Here is a 25,278-nt window from a genome sequence, read left to right as displayed (position 1 = left end):
AGGGGGACAGTGTTTGAACCCTTCTGTATGGTTTTATTCATTCTCAACACAATAAAACGCTCCACTCAGCTGAAGCCACCATCAACCGCTAAAAGTCCTTACGTAGCGCTACACAACGCACTTTCAGTGCAGTCAGCTTTCTTGATTATAATAGAAGCATTCTAGTTTGGTTTCTTGTTCTGAAATGTCACAGTGTGGGTGTTTTTGTCCCTAAAATGACAAACACTATTAGACATCACTGATGTACTATATATACAGTTGAGGTCAAAAGTTTACATCCCCCTTTTAGAATCTGCAAAATGGTAATCTTACCAAAATAAGACGGTTCATAAAAAAAAAAAAAAAAGCATGTTTATTGCTTACCGTAAATCTCCTAATACAGGCCCAGGCCTTTATTTTACTCAAGCGCATCACGGTCCAGGCCTTTATTAGGAGAAGGCCAGAATTAAAGGCAGGCCTCAATTTCTATTTGAGCAAAACGAACTACCAGTAGAATTAAAAACAAAACCAAAAAAAAAAAAAACACGAGATTGTGTGTCTATTTGAACCTATAAAATACTAGGTGCATTTAATAATCACTCCGCTCCAGGTTCATAATTTCCCGCTCCCGCTCCACTCCTCACTCACTGATATCAGAAACACCGCTCCGCTTTCATTCCACGTCAAAAAAAAGAAATAATGTTTGAAATATAACGGTCCTGTTCATAACACATATTAAAATAAAAAAATACTAGAATAAAATAACAGGAGAGTTCGGAACACTAGTGTGCAAACTTTGAACTTTGTTCCTACCACAGTATAACTGCTGCTTTATGCCGTGCAAAGTTTGTAACGAAAATAAAAATACATTTTCATCAGTTATTTTACCCACGGATCGCTGCATTTCTTACAGATTTCTGCTCATTCGAAATCAGCTACCATTACATTTGTTTTAATGCATTATTGACAGAGCGATCGCGTGTGAATTAGTGTTGTACCCGTTTAAATCATGCTTTCACCTGAAAATATTCAGTATCTAGAATGAACAAACTAATTCCTTGTGAGCTATAATTTACCCCTCATGTCCATTGCGTCATCATAGCCTTTACATTCTTTCTGATTTGAGTGATCCATCTCTATCAAGCTAGCTAAACATGTTTAACATGTGAATTCTTGCTTAATATGCAGTTATATTACGGACCATTGGAATGAATTGTACTCAATTCATGCCAACGAGCAAGTGAAAACCCGACGCTCCGACTTTTCAAAAATCCGCTCCTCCCTCCATTCAAAATTACACCGCTCCACTCCGCGCTCCGCTCACATACTCTGCTGCCCAGACAAACGTTGTTTCTAATAATAGCCCCGGCCGCTATTAGAGACCGGCCATTATTTACCTCAGCTGACAGCGAGACCGGCCAATGTTGGAGACCCGGCCGCTAATGGAATACAGGCCAATATTAGAGGATTTACGGTATTTACTACTGACCTGAATAAGATATTTTAGATTAAAAAAAAATAAAAAAATAAAATATATATATATATATATATATATATATATATATATATATATATAAACTTTCCGTGGTCAAAAGTTTACATCCCCTTGATTCTTAATACTGTGTTGTTACCTGAATGATCCACAGCTTTGGTTTTGTTTAGTGATAGTTGTTCATGAATCCCTTGTTGTCCTGAACATTTAAAGACCTGCTGTTCTTCAGAAAAATCCTTCAGGTCCCACTAATTCTTAGGTTTTCCAGCATTGGGTATTTGAACCCTTTCCAACGATGACTGTATGATTTTGAGATCCATCTTTTCACACAGAGGACAACTGAGGGACTCATATGCAACTATTACAGAAGGTTCAAATGCTCACTGATGCACCAGAAGAAAAAAAGATGCATTAAGAGCTGGGGGTGAAAACTTTTGAACAGAATGGTTCTCTCTATTTTTCTTATTTTGCCTAAATATCATTTTTTTTTTTTTTATTTAGTACTGTCCTTCAGAGGCTACAAAAGATAGTTACGTTTCCCAGAAGGCAAAATAAGTTACATTTACCCTGATCTTCAAATTGCAAAAGTTTTCACCCCCTCTGCTTGTTTTTTTTTTTTTTCCTTCGTGAGCATTTGAACCTTTTGTAAAGGTTGCATATGAGTCTCTTAGTTGTCCTCAGTGTAAAGTTGGATCTCAAAATCATACAGTCATTGTTGGAAAGGGTTCAAATAAACAAAAATGCTGGAAAAACAAAGAATTTGTTGGACCTGAAAGATTTTTCTGAAGAACAGCAGGCAGTTTAACTGTTCAGGACAAACAAGGGGCTCATGAACAACTATCACTAAACAAACAAAAAAAAAAGCTGGGGATCACACGGTATTATGAATCAAAGAGGCATTGCCTCATTGCCTTTCCCTCATTCATTCCTAATTACCCCCCACCAAACTATGATATAAATTCCATCAATGAAACAAAAGAATTTAACAAATCACCCATCAATAAATCTTCCACAGAAACACTGTATTTACAATAAACAGACCAAATAAAATCTCAGCGGTGGGACACGAGCTAAACTCCTGCTAAATTATTCATAGCCAATTATAGTAGACAGTTAAAATAAAAACCATTAATCACAATAAATAAGTCAATTCACTCATAGAACAGAACTCATTTAAATAGCGCTATTTAACTGTAAATCAACTGCAATGAAAGACCAAACCTCCTGTAATTTAACTGCCACAATGAGTGCATCTAATTGAGGACATCTTTAGGCAGTAGTGTAATTTAAATGAATAGTATAACAGTTTCACTAATTAAATTTGTCCTCATTAGCATTTAGATTCTAATGAATTGAATTCACTCACATAAATTACACTTTCAAACATAGAACATGTATGTGCCTTCAGCATTTAAGAGTAGAATGCATATTTCTCATTATGGGGAAGTTCATGGAGTTCAATCAATAGTGCAAAACATCACAATTAAATGTTCTGTACAGTTAAAAAAACAGAAAGCCAGCCATCATATGTGACCCTGGACCACAAAACCAGATGAAATTGATTGATTTATACATCTGAAAGAAAGAAATAAAGAAATAAGCTTTCCATTGATGTATGGTTTGTATGGAATCTGAGGGTGCAAAAAAAATCTTAGCAATGCATATTACTAATCAAGAATTAAGTTTTGATATATTTACGGTAGGAAAATTAGAAATATCTTCATGAAACATGATCTTTGACATCTAATATCCTAATGATTTTTGGCATAAAAGTAAAATCGATAATTTTGACGCATACAATGCATTTTTGGCTATTGCTACAAATATACCTGTGCTACTTAAGACTGGTTTTGTGGTCAAGGGGCCCATATGTTCTAAAGCCTTACCTGTCACTCCTCTGGTCTTCAGTGACATTGCTCAGGTAAGACAGCACTTGTCTCTCCAGATAGGCCTCAATACTGTCCTCCTCTTCAGGAGCACCTCCCAGCAGCCCCTGCACCGCAGAGCTGAAGAGCACGGCCTCGAAATCTCCCTCACACACCAACTGCAGCAACGACCCTCCATCTAAACACACACAAGGGGAGAGTAGCTGAGGACAGTCATTCAAACAAACCAACGCGTTTATGGTTCGTTCCCGAAAGCCACTTTTAGCACAAATTTTTCAAGTGCCAGTGATTCTCAGCTCATTGTCATATTTTAAAACTGAAACGAGAGCAGAACGCTCTGTTCTCGAGCTCTTTATTAAGAACTCAACTATGAGCATTAGGTGTACAGTATGTGTGTGAAGAGGTTTAAAATATGATCCTGGCTTCTAGACTGTAAGGAAAAGCCTCAGATGATGTTACATAAATGATTGGTCACAAAACTGCAAATGTTAGATTTTGCATTTTCAGACTGAAACTACCAACTTTAGACAAATGTGTCACAAAGGATCCACATAGGAAAGGTTGTGATTGGTTATTGTGTCACTTCTGATGGTACTCTGTAGTCTTAAAGGAGTAGTTCACTTTCAGAACAAAATTTTACAGATAAAGTTCAAACTCGGGGGCACCAAAGAAGTCCATTATATGGAGAGAAATCTTTACGACTGAAGAAAGAAAGACATGAACATCTTGGATGACAAGGGGGTGAGTACATTATCTGTAAATATTTGTTCTGAAAGTGAACTACTCCTTTATGTTTTTAAGACACTTTATCAAAAATATGTTTTACCCTGAAATGTTTAACTTTACAGAACGTTTTTTTTAAAAAGCTACAGTAAAAACCTGTTGATTGGTTAACTAAGTTTACTAGGGCTCTATGATTTTCACAATGCGAAAAACTAAAGACGGAATCCAGTGATAAAAACAGAATTTATTGTATAACATGGGATGTCACAGAATATATATATATTAGAGCTACACGATTCTGAATAAAATGAGAATCACGATTTTTTTGGTCAGAATAAAGATCACGATTCTCTGACAATTCTGGAGAACTTTAAAGATTTACCCCTGAACATTAGGAACATTATCTAATCATGACAAACTATATATCATTGGAAAGGTCTAAGGCTCCTAAATAGATATTTGACACTTTGTGTTACAAATTACGTAGGAAAATAATTTATGACAAGAGTTTCATAGATGACAAGAGAGCACCTCAAAAATCTCCTTCATAACAGGAGTTCTGACCTTTTTCACAAACAGACTTTCTTGTTGCCTTTTTCCCTATTACACATTAGAAATAATAAGAAATGATATATCAGATTAAAATTTAATTTTAAAATTCATTCTTTGGAATGCCATTTTAAAATCAGACATTGCATTAACATAGAAAATGTACATCAAAATCATGTTACAAAATGTTCTTGTCCATGAATTATAAAGATTTAAGATTGAATTCTTCATTTTCACGTCTCTGTTGAAAAATGGGAGTAACAGTTAAGGGGTTAATGGATATGGTTCCATTGCTCTGCTGGTCCATAAATCTGGCACGATCAAAGTACTACTCTTTTAATATTCAAAGTGCTAATAGCGACTGAATTTTCCAAGCATGATACAGAGCTATCTACACAACTACACAACTTATTATAGCCCACATACTAATAACAGCCTAGATATGTTATGTAGCTTAATTTGCATGCATTGGGGAGTCGCTCTCTAAATGCAAATAGCTTTTGGATGCACGTGGGGGTTTTACTTTTGGTTTCGTTTTAACTATCGTGCGAAACTCTCGGCGGCGCTGAGCGTGCATTCTACAATACCAGAGATTACTTTAACAAAACCATTTGAAAGTGGGTTGAAACCAACGGGATTTTGAAAAGCGTGTCCCCAGTGGAAATTACGCCGCTGCGTGAGTGAAACTCTGCCGCTGATTTATCATTTGATGTGAATGAATACCGCGTTGTACAGTGTATTGAGACAGAGGCGCCATGAATTGCATCTGACAGAATGTGTGCTGAAGATGAAGTTTAAATGGTTATGTAATGTTGGAGAGAACGGCGAACCTGTCACTGCATCAGCTCTCAGCAGTCTGTGCAGTAATTAGGCTAGCAAAAGTTTTGTAAAATATAAATAAACATAATTGGCTGAATCGCATAAATGCTGGATTAAGATCGTGAGGGGGGTCGAACCGAGATCGCGATCTTTTAACGATTAATTGTGCAGCTCTAATATATATATTAGTTTAACTTGAAGAAATTGTGACTGAAATGTATTACTGAATGTAATGTTAGTGCTACTCCTAATAATAAAATATAACTAATAATATTTTACCAGAACAATTATTTACCAGAATTTATTTAACAGAATGTAAACACACAACACAGCATATCAGAAAGAAAAATGTTTTTTTTTTTTTTTTTTAAATACCTTTGATTATTTAAATTTAACGAAACCATTAAAGTGGAAAATGGAATGCAGAAAACTAATGGAAAACAGAATTGTCAAAATAAAATTTTGAATTTGAGAAAACAATTTTTTCTTAACGTTTTAATAAACTGCTGTTAAACTGTGTAAGTTTTATGGTTTAATTTCATTAGACAAACATAATACAATTTAAGTTAACTATTAAAACGAAGTAAAAGTCTAGAAAAATTAAAAAGTAAAAAAATAAAAAAATTGGAAAAAATAAAACCCTAGTTTACTTGCCATATACTGAGTGGTAAGCATTAATGGTTTAACATTGTATTATGTAATTTTACTATAAAATTACTGTCAAATCTATGGTCTTTAAAAGTAAAAACTATGAACTACTGTATAATTTACAGTGACAACCAGTAAAAGTACATTGTAAGGAAAACAAATCCATAAAAAAATAAATAAAACACTTAAAAGGCACTGGTTTTCTGCTGGGTCACAATCTGTTCAGTTTACAGCTATTTACTTCAACCATAAAAAAAAATGCAATGCATAATTCAAAATATAGGTAAAACACATGTGAAATCAATAAGGAAAATTCCTTCATATTAACGCTCTATTTTTATGAACTTTTCTTAGAGTGGACACTCCCATAAATCCCTGCATGACACATCACATATGATTATATATTATCTAATTAATTTGTTTCTTCTCGTTTTTGTTACTAGTACATCATATTACGAACAAACATATCCATATACTCACAAATGAGTAAACAAATGCCCATGTCTACTACATAAATAAAACAGAAATTCACTTCAAACCATCATCTCCTCAGGATCAAAGTCAAATTCAGTTTCAGCCATTTGCTCCCTCACTTGCATACTAGAGGGAAAAAAGAAACCCATAAACAAAAAGGAGAGGAGCAGCAGTACGCCTCCATGAAATGTGCGAACCGTGAAATTAAATAGTTCATTCTACACAAAGCACCGGCCTGAAAAAGCATAACAAAATGACTCTCCTTCAGAAAAACTGTTTATTTATACCAAACTTGCAGTTACTTCATGGCATATTTGCAGAAACATTCACCAGAACAAAATCTGTGCTATAAAAGGTCAAAAGCAAATACTTATTTTAGTTTTATCCTCCACTACAAAAAACCCATGTGGACAGCTAAATTGAATTAAAGTGAATCTTATTCGATTACAGAATTATAAAACCCCCTCGAATTCAGTTTAGATCTTGGATTAGGTGCATCGCTTTGCAGATACAAAATGGTGCCACCTCTGATACGAATGAAGAAAGCTGCACTATTTCTAGAAGAACACTTCGCTTCCAGCCGCTTCTCTCAGTCGTTGATCTCTTCTAAAGAGAAACTGGTGTGAATAAATGTGACTGAATGAGGACGAACTGAAATAGCTTTACTGAAGATCAGATCGACACATCTCAGACGCTATCCTGTGAATTACACATTAATCACTCCTGAGGTTGATGTTCATGAGAGAGGGACACATGGGAGGGACAAAATATGTAATGTAGGATGTATACAAATGAACAGTTGCAATATGCAAAATGCAGCCATTTGTCACACCACTAACAGCACATTAACCTGACAGAGAGATGGGGGAGATTGATAATGTATGAAATGAGAGGCAAGCAATAAAGCAATAATGAAATCCGATAATACAGTCTAATGGGGGCGTTCACACAAGGACGCGTTTTGCATTCCCTCTGCATTCATTTACACGTCTGACTGTATTTTAAAGACATTCAAAAGTAGTAGCTACTTTAAATACTTGTTACTTTACCAGTTCATTCGAATAATTTGTTCAGAAATCCTAATCTTGTCGCATTTTATGTCTGCGGTCAACTTAAAAGAATCGGTTTATACGAGTAATTTGTTCAAAAAACGTGCTGTATTTTGATTCCCTAGAAAACGACTCTTAAGAGTCATTTGTTCGGGAAACGAACACTGTATTTGCTTGATTCAATAAAAGAATTGGCTCTAAAGACTCTTTGCTTTAGTAATCTGACTACATTCACTGTGATGTTTTTGATTCAATAAAAAGAACCGGCTAAAAGAGTAATTTGTTGGATTACCAAACTACACTTTTATTTGCTTGACTCATTTAAAGAATTGGTTCTGTTTTGTGTAGGAATCGGATAACACTAGTAGCAATGATCGGCTAAAAGAGTAATTTGTTGGGTTACCAAACTACACTTCTATTGATTGATTAATTAAAAGAATCGGTTCTTGCTTGTTTAGGCACCGAACTAAACTGTATTTGCTTGATTAACTAGATTAATCAGCTTTCAGGAATCAGACTACATTTGTTGCACAGTATTTGATTCACTAAAAAGAACCATTCGCATCACCATCAATCATTTGAATTTACTTTAAATACTTGTTACAAGCCAAAAAGCTTGAGTTTCAAGTGAATAGTTTGTGGTTTAGTAAGCGAGTTAGACAACGTTAAATTCAGTAACAACTGCACTGTAGTTTTATCAGTTCATTCGAGTAATCCGTTCAGAAGTCAGACGCCTGTCGAGTTGTATGTCTGTGGCAAGCAACATAAAAGAATCTGTATATATGAGTAATTTGTATCATGCTGTATTTTGATTTCATAAAAAAACGACTCTTAAGAGTCTTTTGTTCGGGAACCGAACACTACATTTGCTCGATTTGCTAAAGGAATCGACTCTTCAGACTCTACTTTAGTAATCGTGATGTATTTGCTTCAATAAAAAGAACCGGCTAAAAGAGTAATTTGTTTGGTTACCAAACTACACTTTTATTTGCTTGGGCTTTTGTGCAGGAATCGGATAACATTGGCAACAAGAGTCGGCCAAAAGAGTTACTTGTTCGGGCACCAAAATAAAATTTATTTGCTTGACTTACTAAATTAATTGACTTTCAACAGTGTATTGTATAGGACTCGGACTACATTTGCTGCGCTGTATTTTCCTCACTAAAAAGAACCGACTAAAAGAATCATTTGCTTCATCATCAATCATTTGAATTTACTTTAAATACTTGTTACGAGCCACAAAGTTTGAGTTTTTAGTTAGACAATGAAAATTTTGTGATTCAGTAAGAGTCAGATAACGCTAAATTTAGTAACATCCGCTCTGTAGTTTTACCAGTTCATTCAAGTAATTTGTTCAGAAATCATGTGGTCAAATTAAAAGAATCATTTTAGTTGAGTAATTTGTTCAAAACACGTGCTGTTTTTGATTCCCTAAAAAACGTCTCTTAAAAGGAACACTCCACTTTTTTGGAAATAGGCTCATTCTCCAACTCCCCCCGAGCTAATAAGTTGAGTTTTACTGTTCTGAAATCCATTCAGCCGTTTTCCTGTTCTGGCGATATCACTTTTAGCATAGCTTAGCATAGATCATTGAATCCTATTAGACCAATAGCATCACATTCAAAAATGGCCAACGAGTTTCGATATTTGTCCTATTTAAAACTTGACTCTTCTGTAGTTATATTGTGTACTAATACCGGCAGAAAATGTAAAGCTGCGATTTTCTAGGCCGATAAGATAAGGAACTACACTCCCATTCCGGTGTAATAGTCAAGGAAATTTGCAGCCGTAAAATGGACGCAGTAGGCGCAGTAATATCACGCAGTGTCTGAAATTAGTTCCCAGCTAGGTTAGCATTTGCACATGTGGTGCGTGATATTACTGCGCCTGCTTGGGCCATATTACGGCAGCAAACTTCCTTGACTATTACGCCGGAATGGAAGTGTAGTTCCTAAACTTATTGGCATAGAAAATCGAAGCTTTACATTTTCCACCGATATTAGTACACAATATAACTACAGAAGAGTTTTTAATAGGACAAATATCGAAACACGTTGGTGATTTTTGAACACGATGCTATTGGTCTAATAGGATTCAATGATCTATGCTTATTGTAGTAATCCCACTACATTCACCGTGGTGTTTTTGCTTCAATAAAAAGAACCGGCTAAAAGAGTATTTTGTTCGCTTACCAAACTACACTACTTCCTTGATTAACAAAAATGATCGGCTCTCAACAATATATTGTACATAATCGGAATACATTGCTGCGCTGTATTTGATTCACTAAAAAGAACCGACTAAAAGAATCACTTGCTTGAACCTACACGAATTTGCTTGATTTGGTTAAGGAATCGGCTCTTAAGACTCTTGATTAGCAATTGATCAGGCTAGATTTGCAACATCGTATTTTTTACGCTTTTGGTGTTCAGAGCCGACTCAAAGTCTTCCGTTCGTATTCGAACTGCACGAACATGATTTTGATTCAATTAAAAAGCTAGTAATTAGAGCCATGCGTTGGTCATGCTTGCTGTATGTTCCGCGCCGTAGAACCTGTAGCGGTGTTAACGGTGCCGCTGAATAGTAGCAAGAAACACTGTCAGAGTATTTAGTACGATGTTCCGTCCGCATCAGCAGGTTCGAGACCCGTTAGTAAAAGCAGTCACTTTAATTATAAAATTCAATAATTCACTTCCAGTAATATAATAACATAACGTTACATATCAACATCTTTAATGTGTTGCGCTCCGTCTAGCTGTCATTAAGGCGTCCTGTGTGAACGCCCACTAAAAATAACACACGCACAGGATTGTATACATGCAAGGTAGACAGGTGCTGTCCGGCTTTGTTCTAAAACTGAGCTAAATAACAGCGTATCTTCTCTCACCTCAACAGGAGTCACACGCGTCTGTCCTCGTGTGTACTGATGTCCGATGCGCTAAAGCTGCCCACACTGTCCCTCCATGCAGTCAATACACAAATACAGAAGTCATGCTGTTAGAACGCTGTCAAATGCCGCTCAGTTCACAGTCAGCGGAAACTCACGGCTGTCTGGTCACAGTCCCGAGCGTCGGTGCGGCGCGGAGATTTCAACACACATGCGGCACATTTAAACCACGTGAGAGTGTGTAACGTTAGCGTTAACTGCTGCGTCCAGCAAACCAACCAGCACGCAACACATCCACAATAATAAACGAGTAGATCCAAAGCCGTTTTGTCAACCACAGTTGGACTAAATAATCAACGCCAGCTATAATCATTATTTCAAAACCACATCAGCTCAGATCTGCCGCTGTTTCTTACCTGCGGTGCTGAAGCCGCTCTGTTTCCAGTCCGGACTCAGTCCGCCCAGAACCGCCGCCTCGAGCTGCAGCATCATCATCCTCGTCAACCCCTTACTAGAGAAAAGAAACACGCGTCACGTCGCTCAAGACCTGCTCTGGCTGTGAATGTGAGTTGTGAACGGTTCGTGTGCTCTCTGTGATGTGTTTGATTTCTGCCCATGTGCTGCAAGTGTCATCAGTGAGCAGCCATGACAGCGACGTGGTGCATTATGGGATACTTAATAAGGCAGCGCCGCTAAGGGAGCGTCGAGATTTGACCAGACGCTCAAATGGACGCAACATAAAATCAGTATTGATTACTGTAAATCTACTTACTATAAAATAGTAACTGTTTTTAAGCACATTCGAAGTAAAATGAACCATTCTATCTAATACATAAGTTCAACCCAAGGCTTTATGACATTGTCAAGAATATCCAAACAAACAGAATTGAAAAATGTCTTCATGTTATGAACTTCTCCTGGACTTTTAGTATCTCTTTCTTTTTTTTACTTGTAAATCTAATACTTTAGTATTAGTATTTATACACTCTAAAAATGCTTTAAGTTTAACTTGTTGGGTCATTTTATTGGGTTATTTTTAATATTTTAACCAAGGTGCTGTATATAAATCATATATATTATTTATTTATTTTATTTTTTTGCCCAGGTTCTGGGTAGTTTTTCTGCACTATAAAAAAAATGTTGGGTTCTTTTTTTTAACCCAAATCATGTTGGGTCATTTTATTAGGTTATTTTATATATATATATATATACATATACTATAAATAATTAACTATACACATAACCTAAGACAGACTATACAAGTACTTTACATAATACTATACAATATTGTGCAAGATATTGTGCAAAAGAGGTATTAGGGTTGAAAAGCAAGTAGTGCAATATGACTGGTGGTGCATTCACAAGTAAACATTTGTGTTGTCTTGTTGGTAATTAAAGGTAATTGCACACTGAGTCCGAAATTCGGTTTTCTCACATTTGTCATCCTTTCCTATCAAAATGCTTGTTCCGGGTGCGAAAACGCAGAAAATCTAACCTGATCCAATTTTTTTTATGACGGACGAAAGTTTCGGAGGCAGTGTGTAAACTTGACTGACATAACGTGAGGTTGTATTTATTTTTTAATGTGCGAAAATTTCAGACTTTCAGTTTTATTTAACATAATTATTGCTTAAAAAGTACTATATTTCTTGCTTAAAATGAACCCAAAATAGTTGGAAATTAACATTTATTAATATGCTCAATATATGAACATCTATTAATAAGTTGAATAAATAATAATTTTAAAGATAAACATTTTTTAAGTTGCTTATTAATAAATGTTCATTTTTTGATTATTGCTGATGCCTCTAGTAATTATGTGTCTGATTATGCGTCAACCTATTTTAGGTTCATTTTAATTCAGCCATAGAGTCATTTTTAAACAATAGTTGAGTTAAATAAAACTACCCAGAAGGTTGGGTTAAACTTTTAACTGGACTGCTGGATCAAAACAACCCAAACACTGGGTTTGGCCATACTTCAACCTGCACTTGGTTGTTTTTAACCCAGCATTATTTTAGTGTGTAGATCTCTGAACTCTAAAAATGCTGTGTTATTTTTTTAAACCCAAATGTTGGGTTCAACTTGTTGGGTCATTTTATTGGGCTATTATTATTATTATTATTTTTTTTTTTTTTTTTACTTAAATGCTTGGTAGTTTTTCTGCGCTCTAAAAAATGCTGGGTAATTTTTAAAACCCAAATTCTGGGTTTAACTTGTTGGGTCATTCATTGGGTTATTTTTAATATTTTTACGCAAGTGATGGGTATTTTTTCTACACTCTAAAAATGCTGGATATTTTTACCCAAATGCTTGGTTCAACTTGTTGGGTCATTTTATTGGGTTATTTTTATTATTGTTACCCAAGTGCTGGGTAGTTTTTCTGCACTCTAAAAAATGCTGGGTCTGTTTTTTAACCCAAACGCTTGGTTTAACAAATTGGGTCATTTTATTGGGTTATTTTTATTTATTTATTTTTTTATCCAGATGCTGGGTAGTTTTTCTGAACTGAAAAAAATGCTGGATTATTTTTTTTACTCAAATGCTGGGTTTAGCTTGTTGGGTCATTCAGTGCTAGGTTGCCAAATAACCCAAAAATGGTTGTTTTTTAACCCAGCATTTTTTAGAGTATATGAACTTCACCTTTGGGCTTGTTTGTTTGTTTGTTTATTTATATGTCTAATATTCAAATTTGATATACTATTATTTTATATTATAATAAGTACAACTGCTGTAGTTGTACAATAATACAATTTCTTTCAGATTCCCTATTAATTAAATTACATTAACTGCTGTGTTTTGTATTTTAATGAAGTTCAAATGGAGTTTGAAACCGTTTAGTATGAATGCTAAAAGAGTGAGTCAGAGATGACTTTTCAATGTTTTTTAAAGAAACTTTTATTTAGTCACGAGCCCTTTTCCTCTCATCACTCTTACTTTGAGATATTAATTATATCTGTCCCTTTTTTCCAATAAAGCTTTTGATTATTTTAAGCAGACACCGAGCTGTGAATATAAAGCTTCCCGTGCAGATGAACACTATATCTGCACCAAATGACTGAATGTTAACATAAGGGAACCTGAGGGGGCCGTTGACTCCTGGAACCCTCCTGTTCGGTCTCTCTCACGCCTCGGACGCTTCTGGCGATAGCAGAAGGTCATTCTCTTTATAAAAATCAAGCAGATGATTCGTCTTGATTACACAGAGTGGCAGAGGACCGCTGGAGTCCAGAAGCTTTGGCAGTGTGTAACGTGCATTTGCGTGTGCGAGTGCGTGTCACATTTAAGGAGAGACCCCTAAGGACAGGTCAAAAATACATTCACACACTCAAATGCAGAATGATGATTCGTATTAGACGTGAAATGACCGCGATGGCAACCGTGACCCATTACATCAGACGTGACATTAAAGGTCAAATGCTAGTTTCTAGCATACTTTTCTGTATGCTTCTTGTTTTGGTGTAAGCTGTTTTTGTGCTGATTCTAACACTGAGCACTTCAATTTGTCAATTCCACTTAATTACATTCTATAGCTGTTTTCAATCGCTCTCGCTCTCTCTTGAGCAGAGAGGAAAGGTAATTACAGAGGCAAGATATGGCTGTATTGTAACACTCATTAGCCTAGAGAAATGTCTGGCTATACGACCAGAACCAGAATGCAGTGTGAACTATGGGCTTCTTAATGTGTGAGCAGCTTCATTTTATTATAATCTGTTTATTATAATGAGTTTGATGAAGGATTGATTGTTCTCCAATGGATTTAATCAAATCATAGCAAAATGCTGTGCTAACTGCTAGGCCATGGTTCTGAAAAAAGGTGACCAGTAAAAATTTTCTTGGTATACAAAAGCAAGATGAAATGATTTGAACTACACCATGTTCACATTGAGAAAAAACTGAGGAGAAACATCAGCAGTGTCTCATATCACTCATAAATAAAGGTCAGCAATGAGGACCACAACCCTCAGCTCCTTCATATTAACTTGTGAAGAGTTCTATGTACCGTTTACAGCTCCTGGAGACTGTCAGTGACTAAGCCTTATATTAAACACAAGAGAAAACAGCCCTGAAATGATTCAACAGCCTCATGAAAGGCACAGTACGCATGGGTAACTCTTAACAGCCTATTATTTTTGGAGAACAGAGGACGTAGCACTTTCCCTTTTCCCGCCCAATCTGCATTATTTAAATCTTAAGCACTGTGGATTTCTACACCAGGGATCGATGGGCTCAAACCTCCGAGTAGCTGCTGGAGTCGTGAAAAAGTATGCAAAAGGACGTCTTTAGTCCCTCACAATGATTTATCTTGCTGGCCACCGGAGTCTAATTTACCGAACTGTCAAGCGCACACCAGCTCGCAAATGATTGAAGCCATTTTTCAAGGTCTTGGATCTGCGACTTCGACTGTTGCGGCTTGTTTGGGGAACAAAGGGAAGCGTGTCACCGGTCCGACACAACAGAGGCAACACCTGCAGGGCACAAAGAGCCGTACTCCAACACAAACACAGCACCCTAGGGAGGAGAGGAGGGAAATCGCTTCCAACGGACAGAAAGATAAAGGCAGAGAGAAGATCTCTCAGTAGAAAAATACTGGAAAAGAACATCCGTGCAGTCTCAAGAAGAAAATACTGCAGAGGTTGTTTATTGATCCCTCATAAAAGATTATACAAAATTTCTCTCTGTCAGCTTTTCCCTCAGAACTGAAGCTTTTATTTTATTCTTTCTCATTTTTTAATGGTGTTTGCTGAGGCAAGCATCACTATTACTGATGCGGTTAGGGAAATGAACAAACCCCTATTCCAAAGTGTTAAAGGACACCTATTGTGCAAAATCCACTTTTACATGGTGTTTGGACATAAATGTCTGTTGGCAGTGTGTGAACACAACCACCCTACAATGATAAAAATCCACCCACTCCTTATTTTTAATCCCCATTGAACCAAACCTCATTAGGCATGCAGTTTTGATTTTCAAAGCAATGTGATGTCACATTGTTTAGGCCCCGCCCACGGCTGCTGACTGACAGTTTTTTATGGCATTGCCATAGTTTCCGCCATCAGCGAGTAGTTTTTTTGTTGTACGCTGTCCTCTATTTTCTCTGCGCTTTAGCAGCTGTTAAGTCAACAATGTCTCGTAGGCAATGGTGGTGTTCTGTGCTTGGATGTAAGACTGAGCATAAGAGTCTTCATTTTTCTCAAAATCTAACTAAATATGTTTGCGTAAATCATATCACTCCAGACTGCTGTGAATATCATGTCATTATAGTCGTTATCCTGTGTTTGCATAGCTTTATAAATGATTTATCTTACAAATCTGATGAAATAGCACACACTGCATTTCCAGATGAACGTTATAATAAACCCAAACTCAAAACAACATGCAGAGATGGAGTTTGAGATGCTCCACACATGTAAATGCTAACAGTTTGTATGGAGCAGCATTTTCTGTGAACGGAGCCGTTCTGAGATGCACGTACGTAACCTACACGCATGTAAATAATTAAAGCGCATATATTAAACCTGCATCGCATATATTGAATCGTAGTGTTAATGAATTTTTGCCACTTTCAGTATTTTGTCGAATACTTGACACAAGCAAAATGCAATTAAGGATTTTTAAAATCAAATTGAGGATTCATGTTTTGCCGCTGCTTTTTCCTACTTTTGGTGCGTTTAGCTTCCCATATGTACAGCTGAACACCATTTCTCTTGTTCTCAGCCTGTTGCTTAATGCCTCACACCAATGCTTATTTAGCTTATTAATAGCTTATTAAGTTGTGCTGTTACTTTTATAAGCAATTGGACTTTTTGAATCATGAGACTCTTTTGACTTGGGTCAATAAGTAACTGTCTAGCAATGTTCTGGCAACTGATCAGAACACCCTAACTAGAACACCCTACAAACACCATAGTAGCACCTTCACAACTACCCAGAAAACTCTCTATGCTCTAGAAACGCTGTAGTAATTCCCTATAGCAACCTCTTAGAACATCCTAGAAATTCCATACCAAAGCCCTAGCAACAAACCAGACTATCCTAGATATGCCATAAAACACCCTGGCGACCATTCAGAACACTGTCACAGCAACACTTTAAAAACACCATCGTATAATCCTAACAACAACTGGGATCATCCTAAAAACCCCTCCTTGTTGTCGATTAATTCCAGCGGTGATGTTATATGCTGATGTATGGTGACATTGTATATTGTTACGTCACCAGAAATTGAGTATTCACTGTCCCAATGTGCAATGAGCCACTCATTAGTAGCTTCTACAACAGCTTCTGAGGGCCTGCTTAGCTCTATGGGTATGTTATCACTTCCAGGAGCTTTGTTGTTTGGCAAAAGCTTGATAGCAGCAATGACCTCATCCTTGAGAAAGTCAGGTTCTCAGTCAGAGACCATCATCGTTTCGTCTTGTACACCCAGGCTATTATAGTAGAGTTTTCATGGTAGAGTATGGTAGAGTTTCTGTATTCTTTCCATTGGTTTTTGATTTCTTTCGGCTCCGTCAACTTGGTCCCTTTGGTCCCCTTAGCGTTATTCAGTATGCCTAATTTTCTCTTAATCTCCTTAATTTTCATATAGGCTGCTCTGGATCTGTTTTTCAGGCGTTCGGTTTTCATTTCTATGCACATCCTCTGGTAGTAAGCTTCTTTGTCTTTCCATATAGCTCTCTTAATTTCCCCGCTGATCGTATTTGGTACTTGCCGACTGCCACTGGCTTTGGTTGCTTGCCTTTTATCCACAATCTTAAACGTATCGACAGTTATTCATGGTTGTGAGGGTTTTTTCTGCTTTCTGGTAAGTGTGTGGCTTCCTCATTAACCACAGTTCTTATATCCAACCATAACTCCTCTGGTTCTTTATCAGTGGTGTCCAGTACTGAAAAACGAGTATGTAGATAACCCACAGCAAGGGATTTTGTCCCACTCCTCTTTGCAGATCCTCTCCAAGTCATTAAGGTTTGGAGGCTAACGTTTGGCAACTCAAACCTTAAGCTCCCTCCACAGATTTTCTATGGGATTAAGGTTTGGAGACTGGCTAGGCCACTCCAGGACCTTAATGTGCTTCTTCTTGAGCCACTCCTTTGTTGTCTTGGCCGTGTGTTTTTGGTCACTGTCATGCTGGAATACCCATCCACAACCCATTTTCAATGCCCTGGCTGAGGGAAAGAGTTTCTCACCCCAAGACTTGACGGTACATGGACCCATCCATCGTCCCTTTGCAGTGGTGCAGTTGTCCTGTCCCCTTAGCAGAAAACCCCCCAAGCATGTTTCCACCTCCATGTTTGACAGTGGAGATGGTGTTCCACAACACTTTCACCCAGTTCATGAATCATTCACATGGTCATTGGCAAACTTCAGACAGGCCTGTACACATGCTTTCTTGAGCAGGGGGGCTTTCTTGGAGGCACTGGAGGATTTCAGTCCTTTATGGCGTAGTGTGTTACCAATTGTTTTCTTGGTGACTATGGTCCCAGCTGCCTTGAGATTATTGACAAGATCCTCTTGTGTAGTTCTGGGCTGATTCCTCACCATTCTCATGATCATTGAAACTCCACGAAGTGAGATCTTGCATGGAGCTCCAGACAGAGGGAGACTGACAGTTATTTTGTGTTTCTTCCATTTGCGAATAATCGCACCAACTGTTGTCACCTTCTCACCAAGCTGCTTGGTGATGGTCTTGTAGCCCATTCCAGCCTTGTGTAGGTCTACAGTCTTGTCCCTGACATCCTTGGACAGCTCTTTGGTCTTGGCCATGGTGGAGAATTTGGAATCTGATTGATTGCTTCTCTGGATGGGTGTCTTTTATACAAGTAACAAGCTGAGATTAAAGCACTCCATTTTTTCACCTGTATAAAAGACACCTGGAGGCAGAAATTTTGCTGACAGAGGATCAAATACTTTTTGTTGTTATTCCGTCTCTCCCTGTTAAAATAAACCTACCATTAAACTTATAGACTGATCATTTCTTTGTCAGTGGGTAAACTTATTAAATCTGCAGGGGATCAAATAACTTTTTAACTCATTGTACCTGTTTTCTGAAACTGTTTATGACCTTTACCTAGTAAGAGTTTACTTAACTTCATACAGTCAAGTTCACATTATCAAGTTGACAAGCTACATTATTCTCATGTCAATAATAAAGTTTATTTGAATGACAAGAAAATAGACAGAGATGGACACAAGAGAATAAAATCACTTTTCTTTGACCTGTGGATCTGAGTGCTACATGAATCTGTATTTAAATTGAGCTAACACCCAAATACATGCTGTAAAGCCCTTCGCACATACAGTGCATGGCAATGACTTGAACACACACAAATAAACATGCTTAAAGGACAAGCCTAATTAGAGTAAATGTCACAGAGCCGTTATATTACCTGTGAACTCGTACACTAAACACAGAAAGGGGACACTGTGCTAGTTTGAAAGATGGATACTAGCCCCAAGAACAACAGCTCTGTTTTATCTACAATTTGATGATCAAATCTTCAATGCAGGTTGCAGGAAAATGCTGAAGCGTAGCTGTGCGTTCCACATCCTGATGATAAATCAGAAGAGAGAGGACAGATACGGCCCCTCTGCTCACGTACGGCTCCCAGAAAAACATCATGACCTTGCAATTACAGCCAACTGGGGAGGATCCATCTAACATCTCAGAGCGTGAACACGTGTGCGAATACACGCTCATGTCATAGCACGACTGCTCAGCTCACCGGATCAGTCACGCTTTGGGTTTAAATACACTCGATCAATAATGGATGGGCTGCTACACTCACACACCTTCATTCCTTTGTGTTTCTCAGTGGGATTCCTACATATCAGCCACTGCAAAGACGAGAAACGCTCAGAGATTGATCAATACCTCTTCTAAAATGCTGAGATTTAGACCAACGGGACCAGCATGTGCCTCTGTTTTCGTGTTTATTTCTCTCTAAAGCTTGAGAGAGATCCAAACTATATAGATTTTATGAAAAATTGAAGAAGGTTCCATTTCATGATCTCTAAAGACAAGTCTGAACAATGATTCCTTTTTCATTCATTGTAAAACAGAACTAAATGCCAACAGATCTAACTTGCAATAGTTTGGAAATATCTTCATATATATACTGGCACATGGCACTTTTCTTGACCAGGGGGCGAAATAGGACCTGAAAGTCAAGGCCGTACAGAAACACAGAAACATTCAGGAGCACAGAAACTTCTTGTCAAAGCTATCCAACGACTTTTATTAATAAAATAGTTTTGATGCTTAATCGCTACATTATATTTCTCATTAAGGTTAAAATAGCTGTTTTTAAAGTAACAAAACAAACAGCTTTATAGAGTGTCTTCACAACGCATCATTAATCGGCCACATTTGCGGCACTGAATGTAAACAATGCCACTGAACTGAACAAAACTTGCATATTTTGCTGATTATTGCTACTAAAAATGGTCAATTATCGTCATGTTTTAGGGTGTAGTAATCGGCCAGACCGAGAAAAACATTGAGTATTATAGACTGCCAGAAGTTACAACAAAATAAGAAGAGTGCAAAAAACTGTCTGAGGAACAAAAGGTGCTTGTGGTTGGCCAAACTGAACCAGGATTTCCAGAACAAGAATCTTGACAACATTTGTCTTTGTTCTTATCATTCGGTCAGGTAGGTCAAATATTAGGCTAATATCCTCATTAATACTGCTTGTACATATCGTTACCACCTATTAACTTTAGTTTTTCAAAATATTGCACCCTTTCCTGCTTACTAGGTCCCTCTCTAATTGATTTAGTAGCTTCCACTTGTTTTTTGGGCGGGTTTAGACAGCATAAATTAGCAGAACAACGTATTCAATAGTACATTACCTGTGCAATCCATGCTGTTGTTTACATCTGATTATCACCGGTATGGGTGACACCGGTATGGGTATCTGAGTATCAAATTTCTACTGCGCAGACTCTGGCTCCAAACAAATTTCTACTGCGCAGACTCTGGCTCCAAACAAATCTCTACTGCGCAGACTCTGGCTCCAAACAAATTTCTACTGCGCAGACTCTGGCTCCAAACAAATCTCTACTGCGCAGACTCTGGCTCCAAACAAATCTCTACTGCGCAGACTCTGGCTCCAAACAAATCTCTACTGCGCAGACTCTGGCTCCAAACAAATCTCTACTGCGCAGACTCTGGCTCCAAACAAATCTCTACTGCGCAGACTCTGGCTCCAAACAAATCTCTACTGCGCAGACTCTGGCTCCAAACAAATCTCTACTGCGCAGACTCTGGCTCCAAACAAATCTCTACTGCGCAGACTCTGGCTCCAAACAAATCTCTACTGCGCAGACTCTGGCTCCAAACAAATCTCTACTGCGCAGACTCTGGCTCCAAACAAATCTCTACTGCGCAGACTCTGGCTCCAAACAAATCTCTACTGCGCAGACTCTGGCTCCAAACAAATTTCTACTGCGCAGACTCTGGCTCCAAACAAATCTCTACTGCGCAGACTCTGGCTCCAAACAAATCTCTACTGCGCAGACTCTGGCTCCAAACAAATCTCTACTGCGCAGACTCTGGCTCCAAACAAATCTCTACTGCGCAGACTCTGGCTCCAAACAAATCTCTACTGCGCAGACTCTGGCTCCAAACAAATTTCTACTGCGCAGACTCTGGCTCCAAACAAATCTCTACTGCGCAGACTCTGGCTCCAAACAAATTTCTACTACGCAGACTCTGGCTCCAAACAAATCTCTACTGCGCAGACTCTGGCTCCAAACAAATCTCTACTGCGCAGACTCTGGCTCCAAACAAATCTCTACTGCGCAGACTCTGGCTCCAAACAAATTTATACTGCGCAGACTCTGGCTCCAAACAAATCTCTACTGCGCAGACTCTGGCTCCAAACAAATCTCTACTGCGCAGACTCTGGCTCCAAACAAATCTCTACTGCGCAGACTCTGGCTCCAAATTACGTCATTTCCCACAAGATGGCAGCGGCCATATTGAGACGATTGACTTCACTTTTCTATAGACCTTTTTCTTGAGTAAACGATGAACGCCGCCATTACGAATTCTAACGTAAGATTGGATGCTCTTCTGTTCCGGTCTCCATAGGAACCCATTCAAATAAAGTCGGCAGCTTTGTGTCATTTACACACTCATTAAACTTTGAGGAGTAAGGCACTGACAAATGGCGGTCATTGCGACATTGCAAAGTGATGGCGCTATAGAGCCATGTGCTTTTAAAAAACATTTTAAAAGCACATTAGAATTGGTAATATACTTTACTTTAACAAGAAACACTGGAGACCGGAAATGCAAAGCATTCTTCAGTCAGGCGTGAATTCCACGTTAAGGAAAAAGGTCTATAGTAGAATGTAGCGGAGACACGCCATCCATCTTTTTTACAGTCTATGGTGCAAACCCTCAAACCCTTTCATCTATTTTTCTCTCAAAATAGCCATATTTGAGAAAAACTGAGTAGTTTTCATCACTAGATAGCTGTCCATCATTTAACATTTCTATGATAAAATAGTTGACTAATAATAAATGATTTTCTACTGTCATCTTACCTCGCTCTCCTTCAATGTTGAACTGACGCTTTGCGCTGGAATTCACGCTCCGCTTCTGTGAACAGTAAACCCCGCCTACTGTATCTGTCTACTATAAGAAAACAGCTGGTTTGCCATAGTCTTTACAACGTGACAGATTAGATAGATAAATGTTAGGTTTTATAGTATATGCCGCTGTAATTCCATCAATATGCAATTATATCATTAGTCTTTCATTTAATCTGTTGATATGTTTTAAACTTAAGTTAATTTTAACTGTTGACAACAGCACCTCAGGTAGCACTGAGACTAGAGATGATGTGAAATGTAATGTATGTAAGTATCGCCTAAACATCCTCCTCATAATCCATCATTTGTACTTAGATAAATGAACTAAATAAATTACTTTTGCTTAGGTTGCTTAATGATTTTGCTACAGAGGAGTAACAGCTTACTTCCGGTCATCGTAGCCGTTTCATTTGAAGCTGTTGCTAGTCCCTAATGTCATTTTAAACCTTTCTGTTGTGTAATGGAGGACAACAATTCAGTTTAAGAATTTTAAATATAAATGTATCAAATTAGAAAATAAAATAGACTAAATATAATTGAACGGGTCCAAATAATGTTACCTGCCTGCCAGAGGTGGAAAGAGTAATAAAATATGCTACTCAAGTAAAAGTACTGTTACTTCAATGAAATTTTACTTAAGTACAAGTAAAAGTACTTTTCAAAAAATCTACTCAAGTATTAAAATTTTAAATTTTACTCTGAGTAAAATTTAGTGAGCTTTTTTTTTTTTTAACAGCAGTGCTGGGTGGGGGATTCTAGTGTTATTCAAAAAAAAAACAAGGGGATATAATTCTCAACCTGGTTGTTTTTATTTGAGGAAACAACTTTACAAATTAAAGTGCAATAAAAACAAATAAATAAGATACAATAAAAAAATAACCATATAAAACATTTAGGGAATTTTTTAGGCAAATAATCCCATAAAACTTTAAACATCACAACCACTGAATGTTGCATAAACTGTGGATTCCCCCCCCCCCCCCCCTTCTCCGTTCAATTTTGCAAGGCCCCCCTATGCCAGACATGTCCTCTTATTTATTATTATCTTATTTATTTATTTACTTATTTACTTCCGCAGTAAAGAGAAAAGTATTTATTTTTAAGACTTTTTTATTCACCAAAACATTTGTTTTGCCTTATTCTTCTTCTACTGCATGTTATAAAAATTCAAACAAACTTTAAATTAAAACTTTAAATATACCTTATAACCTTTAAACAAAACCTCTGCTAAATTCTAACTTTTTAAAATTATATATACAGATTTAAAGCTCCTGAATTCCTTACTTCAGACATTCTTTACAACTTCAGAGTACTTTTTCTTAAATAAGTGAACCTGCCTTACCAAACAGGACAGGGAGATGCCAAAAGACCACTAAACCTATCCATTTGAACTTGACTGACTGAATATCAACTGTTTCCATTAAAAAATTAACATACGAATTCAAACTACAGCAAATACATTCTAAATCTGTTGAAACACATCGATGTGAAGGTTTGACAAAGACACGATCAGTGAACTGTCAGTACAGCCTGATGCTCATAAACACCGAGCCTCACTCCTCTTCGATGGGTGAGCATTCATTATAAAACACTCACAGGACAATAATTTGGACAACTAGGCAAATGTGTTGACGCAAAAATACGATAGGGATCAGAGCCCAGAGAACGCGCGTGCCGAATGTACGACTCTGATTTACACGAGTGTTCTACATTAGGTACGCGCAAGTTTGTTATTACCTTGACATTAGTGCGACGGTTTGCTTCATGCATGAAGCCGAGAGATGTAACTCTGCAAAACTGTCCGTCTCCATCTTTCTTGAGTAAGCGCGCTGCGTTTGTTCTGCCGCTCACCAAGCAATCAGTAGTTTCCGGTGCGCGATCCCCTCCTTCCCTCCACGCACATTTTTTTTTTATTAATTTTTTTAGTATTATTTTTTATTTATTTATTTTTACTTAGTAAAGGATGATATTTAAAATGTAGTTAAGTACAATACTTAAATCAAAACGTACTTAAGTAAAAGTAAAATTACAAAATTTAAAAGTTACTTTAAAAAGTACAAGTACACAAAAAACCTACTCAATTACAGTAACGCGAGTAAATGTAATTCGTTACTTTCCACCTCTGCTGCCAGCTAACGTAAATGTTCAATTCACCAAGGCTGTATTTATTTTATCAAAATAGGGTAAAACCAGTAATACTACTAACGTTACAATTGACAACAACTTTATTTTATTAGGAAAATGAAAACTGGATTTGGCTGAAAACCAAAACTGAAAATAATTTTTATTTGATTAAATGATATAATGTAATTGTTATACTTAAGGTGTTGACAACAGTTGTGCTGCTTAATAGTTTTAGAATCACGTTTATTTAAGGACTACTACTTGATACATAGAAATATCACAAAAACAGCGTTTATTTGAAATAGAAACATTCTGTAACATTATAAACGTATTTACTGTGACCTATTTAATGCATACTTGTTGAATAAAAGTATTAATTAAAAAATCTCCAGTCCGTAACTTTTTTGTTTTCAGAATTTACAAAATTGATATAAGTGAGTACATCATGAATCAATTTTCCAAACTGTGTTTTTGGCTTACCCTAAATCACTACAGTACACCTATAGTAAGACTATTTTAGACTGGTTCTGGGCTGCGTTCTCCGAAACCACCTTAACGCTACGTCGTTCTTAAGTTGTACCTTTAAGAAGTACCTTATCGTTAATACGTGTTTTCCGAAACCTTCTTAGTTAAGTATACCTTCTGTAAGTCATACGTTCGTAAGGTTGGTCTGGAGTGCTCTTAGCTATACCTTATCGCTGCTGACGGTTCATACCGCTAGTGGCCACCACTACGCAAAAAGCTTTTTTACATCGCAGTTTAATTAGCCTACACATAGAAAATTTTATATGAACATTTAATATAAAATCTGATTTAGTATTAAAATTACATTTTTACTTTACTTTAAAATTTTACACATAAAATACATAATGGCCTACACCCAGTGGAAGTGTTTTCATTAAGAAGGTTTACCTTAAGCAACATCCTAAGGTATAGTTAGGAGAACACACGTAGGAAAGGTATACCTGTAGTTAAGGTGTACCTTTTGAGTCTTCGTGGCGCGCTAAGAGACAACGTTATCGGAGAACGCAGATAACGTTGTCTCTT

General features: G+C 37.2%; 1 protein-coding gene across 1 annotated transcript in view; it reads right to left on the bottom strand.

Annotated features, from left to right (window-relative positions):
* ttc27 (tetratricopeptide repeat domain 27) overlaps positions 1-11,146 on the bottom strand; it is a 129,578-nt gene extending 118,432 nt beyond the window's left edge. Inside the window, exons 1-2 of the mRNA XM_073826970.1 lie at positions 10,923-11,146; positions 3,358-3,535 (exon numbers count right to left, since the gene is read on the bottom strand). Of these exons, the coding sequence (XP_073683071.1) occupies positions 3,358-3,535; positions 10,923-11,001 (257 nt within the window). The 5' untranslated portion in view covers positions 11,002-11,146. The remainder of the gene's footprint in view (positions 1-3,357; positions 3,536-10,922) is intronic.
* Positions 11,147-25,278: the final 14,132 nt, after the last annotated feature.

This window comes from Garra rufa, chromosome 21 (genome assembly GCF_049309525.1).
Source record: "Garra rufa chromosome 21, GarRuf1.0, whole genome shotgun sequence".
Classification (NCBI taxonomy): Eukaryota; Metazoa; Chordata; class Actinopteri; order Cypriniformes; family Cyprinidae; genus Garra; species Garra rufa.
This window is presented reverse-complemented; position numbering and strand designations above follow the sequence as displayed.